General features: G+C 40.7%; 1 protein-coding gene and 2 long non-coding RNA genes across 5 annotated transcripts in view; all 3 read left to right on the top strand.

Moving 5' to 3' along the window:
- LOC147817158 (uncharacterized) overlaps positions 1 to 2565 on the top strand; it is a 12973-nt gene extending 10408 nt beyond the window's left edge. The window contains exons 2-6 of one of the 3 annotated variants that reach the window (XM_087171572.1): positions 452 to 760; positions 1124 to 1426; positions 1550 to 1651; positions 1743 to 1771; positions 1911 to 2565. In XM_087171572.1, coding sequence (XP_087027698.1) covers positions 452 to 760; positions 1124 to 1426; positions 1550 to 1651; positions 1743 to 1771; positions 1911 to 1982 — 815 coding nt within the window. In that variant the 3' untranslated portion in view covers positions 1983 to 2565. Of the gene's footprint in view, positions 1 to 15; positions 761 to 1123; positions 1427 to 1549; positions 1652 to 1742; positions 1772 to 1910 lie in introns of those variants that run through there. The other 2 variants (XM_087171570.1, XM_087171571.1) reach the window with 2 other exon arrangements.
- A 423-nt stretch (positions 2566 to 2988) lies between these two features.
- LOC147817157 (uncharacterized) lies at positions 2989 to 4216 on the top strand. The gene is made up of 3 exons (XR_015436595.1): positions 2989 to 3125; positions 3389 to 3454; positions 4063 to 4216. It is a non-coding gene; the product is annotated as an uncharacterized LOC147817157 (long non-coding RNA).
- Positions 4217 to 4236: 20 nt separating this feature from the next.
- LOC147817156 (uncharacterized) lies at positions 4237 to 5660 on the top strand. The gene is made up of 3 exons (XR_015436594.1): positions 4237 to 4532; positions 5087 to 5206; positions 5332 to 5660. It is a non-coding gene; the product is annotated as an uncharacterized LOC147817156 (long non-coding RNA).
- The last annotated feature ends 188 nt before the right edge of the window (positions 5661 to 5848 follow it).

The following is a 5848-nucleotide window of genomic DNA, read 5'->3' as shown; positions in this document are numbered from 1 at the left end:
GGGTGGGGGGGATATGTGTCACACAACCGCCATCTTTGACGTCAGAGACTTTTCTATTGAGGATTCTTTAAGTTGTTCGTCTCTGCCAACATCCAGTGGTCTTTGTCTTCCTTTAACCTTTGTCTTCCAATCTGACAGAATATTCAGATACCTAAAGTACAGATGAGTTGCACATATTTTCTAAATACAGTGTAAATAAGAGTTAACACATAGAGACAATAACATCAGGTCAGCAGATTAAACGTGATATATTCCAACAGCTCGTGATTGTTACTTACATGATTATGAAGTTATTCTCTGATATGTCATCAGCCACTAGGGGGGGTTGGTTGGCACATTCCTGCTCTGTGGCTGCAAATGTTAAAGTCCATGATACTTTGTTTTGCAAAGAGTTTTTTTGTGATTGCAGATGATGATGAAATTTACAAAATATGTTTTCTTTACTTTGCAGCAGGCATCAGTGAGAAATATTTCTACAACAGACCTGGAGATGATGTCATCCTGCCATGTGACAGTGTGTCATCATCTGATACATGTTCCAGTGTTTACTGGTTATTCAGCAGAGAGCCGTCTCACAGTATACTTGAGGTTGAGAGAGGAAATGTTGTGATGAACTCAGCTCGAGCTGCGAGACTGAGACTTTACAGTAACTGCTCTCTGCTCATCAGCAACATCACTGCTGAGGATGCTGGTTTGTACAGCTGTCGGCAGGGGAAGATCAGCCACCTTGAGTCATCAGTGTTTCTAAATATTCTGACAAGTGAGTCTCATTTCTATGAAAACTCTTTCATTAAACTCTGACTCTGTTTTCATGAAAACAATTGACATGAAATGCAGTGTCACAAATGACTGCAAATGACAAGTGATTTAAATGTCAAGTTTCTGATGAATTCTCTCGACAGGTTTCCTTTTACGTTTTATTTCCTTGTTGAGTTCTTGTTGTTGAGTGTTGAAACACCATTGAAAGGTCTTGATCCATCAGGTTCAGTCCACTGTCATATCTTTAGTCACATGTTAAATCTGTTTCATGAGGAAAATCCCTCAGTAAAACAAGAACAAAAGAGTAAAATAAAGTTTATAGCACATTTTGTAGAAAGTTAAGAGTGATGATGTTTTCTCTCAGTGTCTCCATCTCCACCAGACGCTGATCAACAGAGAGACGATGAAGTGACATTACGCTGCTCTCTGTTGAGATACAGAAATCTCCCTCTCTGTGTAAAGAACAGAGTCCGCTGGGTGGATGAGACAGAAGCTGAGCTGCCTGGTATCCAGAATGACTCTGTCCACCACACGGACTGTGTCTCTGTTCTGAAAGTGAAGCGTCAGAGTGGAAACAACAAGAGATACACCTGCCAGTTTGTTGATGAGAGAAACAGTGTGATGATACAGACTGACTTCACACCTTTCATCAAGGAACCTAATTCAGGTGAGATAATATGCAGCTCTGCATCTTGGTTGAGATAGAATATTTTTATCACACCAATATTTAAAAATGTGCAACATGATGTTCAGGAGATGATAAATATTGTACTTTATTATTAACTGACAGGTGATTACCTAACAGGTTGCTCTCCTCTGAGCTTCATCATGTTGTCTCTGAGATTTACGGGACTTTTCCTGATCGCTGTTTTTCTTCTCCACAGAGACAGAGGTGAGAGTCTGATCATAATTCAAGATTTGCTGAACATAAATCTTTAAATTTGGATTTTGAACTAACTTGTACTTCTTTATATATTTTCCAGCCAACCTGGCATCACTTGCTGAAAACAACGTGGGTGAAAAGAAACAAATATTTCAGTTTGCCATTGTTATCTCTCTGTCTGTTTTGTCTCTCTGGTGGAAACATCAACAGTTGGTTCCCATGAAACAGTTTTCCTGAATCTATTTTTTCGTTGTGTTGTATTTCACAGGTGAATAAAGATGGCGGCGAAGTCAAGTATGAAAACGTAGAAGCAGTTGCTGCTACGAGCCAACAGCACTGATCAACAACCTCCACACCAACTTCAACTCACGAGACGGTCGAATGTTCAGTCATTTTACTAAGTTCTAAAAGGAATAAATTCAAAGCCATGTTTATACTTCAGCACTTCTGATCCCGAGCTACAGCTCAGCATGACTACAGTCTGCTACTGTCACTGAGAGCTGGAGGCATCGAGGAACAGCAGCACCATCTTGTGGGTTTCCTAGCAACAAACTGTGGGCAAAGTGACATTTAACTCCTCCATAGCAGAAGCCTATACTGTGTATAATTTAGGGTTTTAGATCCTTCGTCACATTTAGTCTCTGTGTAATAGAAGCTGCTGTCAATGTAACTGTGTCCACTTTGCTTCAAGAAACCTTTGGCTGCTGAAGAGTTCAACTTCAGCTTCATGTTGCTTCTTTAAACCATCGTAACTTGATGCTTCGTTAAAATGACATGTTCATGAACATTACCTGCATCAACCTTCTATAGTGTCAAAAGTGTATATATAATATTTCAACCTTTGAACCAAAGAAATGTGCTTTATAGATGAAATACCTCGCTCTTCCTTTTGCCTAAATTATTCATTAAAACATTAAAGATGACCTATTATGACTTTCTGAATTTTCTTTTTACTATAGTGTGTTATAGCTTTTTGTGACTATTAATGGTCAACAAAGTCTCAAGACTTATTGTAGCTACACACCAAAGGGAGAGAATCTATCAGGGCAAAAACTAATTCTCTCCTTACAATGAAGGCCAGTAGGAGTGTTTTTCAGTCTTGTAGCTAAAGACACTGATACTTCAGTCACTATTCACTCCATGTAGTTGTAACTGAACATGTTTATATCGTTCAATATTGTGTCATACAGATATTCATAAGAAATATATTTTGTTATGTAATGGAAGTGTTAATTTCATTGTTCCTGTAATTGTTTGTTCAGAAAGATCATTAATCTGTGATACAGCTGTTAAGAGTGTAATGATAGGAAGTGCCGCTTTTTCCGGAGTGCGCCGTGAAGTGCACACAGAGGGAGGAGGGAGAGAGCGGAGGGAAAATACTTTTATATTTTCCCCGCCATTTTCAGACTGAAAAGTTGTAAGACAGCGACACACGACTTTTATTTCTCCTCGACGGAGTAAACGTCAGGTTTTTACCGACTTGGTGAGTTGAGACCTTCAGATGTGTGAAGTTTATTTCACGAGTGAAATGCTAACGGCTAATGCCGTGGATCAAGCTAGCGCTGCTCATTACGACCCCGAGAGATCAATGTTTCCGTGGGAAATGTAGTTGAAGCTGTAACAACAACGAACCTCTGTGAAATTCATGCTGGTTGTTAAAATAAGGGGATGATTTTTCTGTGTGCTGAACATGTTTACATGAGTGGTATAAAATACAACGCACTCATAAAGATTTCTCTCCTGTAGTTTCCTCATGGCGCCATGTTGCCACCATTTCAAGGCTTCTGGGGAGAAATGCACTTTGTTACTTTGGTAAGAAATCCCTTATCAATGTTCATTATTAGAGAAGGAAAGTGTCTACACTGTAATAATGATAATACTTTTTTATTTGTACAGCACCTTTCAAACTAGAAATGTAGCAGTAAGTGTTTTACTCTATACCAATATCTGATATCTATTGGTGGTGTTTTCCAAAGCTTTGGGCCGTAACTGATGAACGGTTGTTGGGAACCTTCAGTAAAGCAGCAGTAGATGACCTCAGTGTTTTCGGAGGCACATAGTTAATCAGGGAGTTAGATGTAGCTTGGTCCTTGCTCATTAAGGCATTTGTATATAAAGAGGAAGAGCTTGAAATGGATCAAAGGGACAGTTTGCGTTATTTGAGGTGGGGTTGTATGAGGTATTCATGCAGAGTCAGAATGTTAGCTGCCACGTGTTTCTATTTTATTCTGCTAATCTAATGCAATATGTCCATTACCGTTTTCTATCTGTTCATCCAAATAATTTAAAGGGGACATATTATGCAAAATGCACTTTTCCATGGTTTTCTATCAGTAGTATGTGTCCCCGGCGTGTCTACGAACCCCCCACACATGAGAAAAGTCCATCCTCTCCGTCTTTTGCTTTCTCCACCTTTCAAGAAATGTGTGCTCAAGTGGGCAAATTGGAGATTTTCCCCTGATGTCGTCAAGAAGGGCGATGCCACCTCCCCCCGGGTGGGTGACACTCCCCGAGCTAGGTGTGTGTTCCGCCCTCTGAGTCCGTGTTGCAGACAGTATCGTTACTTCCCTCGCGAACACTGGCTTTCCGTAGAACAATGTCGAAGGTACGAGCGAAACACAGTAGTTGCTTTGTTGTTGGCTGCACAAACCAACACAGAAGTCTTTTTTTAACCCCTACGCCCGAGGATCTGAAGACCCAGTGGATTCATTTTATTTTTGATGGAAATGTTCCCGCTCCAACTCCGAAAGTGTTGTACGTGTGTGCTAACCATTTCACCTCGGACTGCTTTCTCAACGAGGGCCAGTACAACGCAGGATTTCCTACAAGTCTCAAGATAAAGCTTGGATCAGTACCGACTGTCTGTGACCCAACTTTGAACTTCGGAGCTGTAAGTTTTACCATTTTACGTTGCTTCACTGTATGTTCACGAGAGCCTGTTGCGTGTGTTGTTAGCATGGCAGCTAATGTGGCTAACGTTTAGCCTCGTCGACACGCAGCCGGGTATAGCGGGGTACAGATTGTATGCAATTCTTCTGCTTGGTATCGCCGTGTGACATTGATTAGAGCCACCCTGTTAAATGTATTATACTTTAAAGGCGTTTTAGCTGTCTGTAAAGTCAAGCCGGTAAAATTCGGACTAAATATCGGCTCTGTAGTGATTAGCATAGGTGTCCGGGCTTGTTTATTAGAGCTGTGAAAGTTAGTATGAGGAGTCACTCTTTATGATGTTGTTTCAACTTGATATAATGTTTACACATACATTACCTTCAGGGAATATCTAGATAAGCGCATAGTTACAGGGACTATGTGAAAGGGGATAGGCTACAATACATATTTTTAGCATTTTATGCATGTAGTAGGTTATTTATTGCACTGCTTGCAGCTGTTGCCATAGGACACATTTGAAAAGATGTTGGTGTAACCTCTGTTGCCTTTGTTCAGACCAGCACATCAAGTGCATCTATACAGCTTCCTGCAACAAGGGATGTTGCATGCCAGACTGACCCACTGTAGGCACACAGTTATCCTTGAGGACTCTTCAGCCTCACATCAGAAGTACAGGTCTGTATCCACCTGAAGTGCATCTACTTTTGATAAAATACTTTCACTTATAACGAGATATTGTTCTGTGTTTATGTGTAACATTGCTATAGTTTCTTTTATTAAAAAAATATAATTGGTTACAGGTGTCCAGGCTACTGTGTCCTGCAAGGACTTTGGTGTTGGGGCATCCGTTGCTACCTCTGCAGATCCTGTGTGTTTTTCATCAACACCTATAAAGCGACCCTCTAAAAGATCCCGCCTGGACCTGGAGGAGGAGCAGGATGACAATCCATTCGAGGGCAGCTCTTTAGTGGCAGCTTCTCAAGGGCTGCAATCTACCTATGACCCTGCAGACTCTGCTACAGCCTTGACAGAGTCAACAGTTTTGTCATAAGTTACTCTAATGCAACTGTATGATGATAATGATGATGTCATGACAGTGTGTGTGTGTGTGTGTGTTTGTGTGTGTGTGTGTGAAAATAATAGACTTATAGTGAGAGGGTGCCAAGTACACTGCTGAAGAGAATTCAAGATGTATAATTGCTCCTAACATGTTTCTTTTTCTATAGAGACGACTCATCCCCTCCCACCCACAAGATCAAAAAATACATAGTGTACGAGAACTTATTTGTAATGTTCAGTCTGGTGGACACAACTGCA

The sequence above is a fragment of the Seriola lalandi genome, unplaced genomic scaffold (assembly GCF_002814215.2).
Source record: "Seriola lalandi dorsalis isolate HSWRI2012SDOR001 ecotype SW California unplaced genomic scaffold, Sedor1 jcf7180002055009, whole genome shotgun sequence".
NCBI classification, from domain to species: Eukaryota; Metazoa; Chordata; class Actinopteri; order Carangiformes; family Carangidae; genus Seriola; species Seriola lalandi.
The sequence above is the reverse complement of the archived record's forward strand: the minus strand, read 5'-3'. Positions and strand labels throughout refer to the sequence as shown.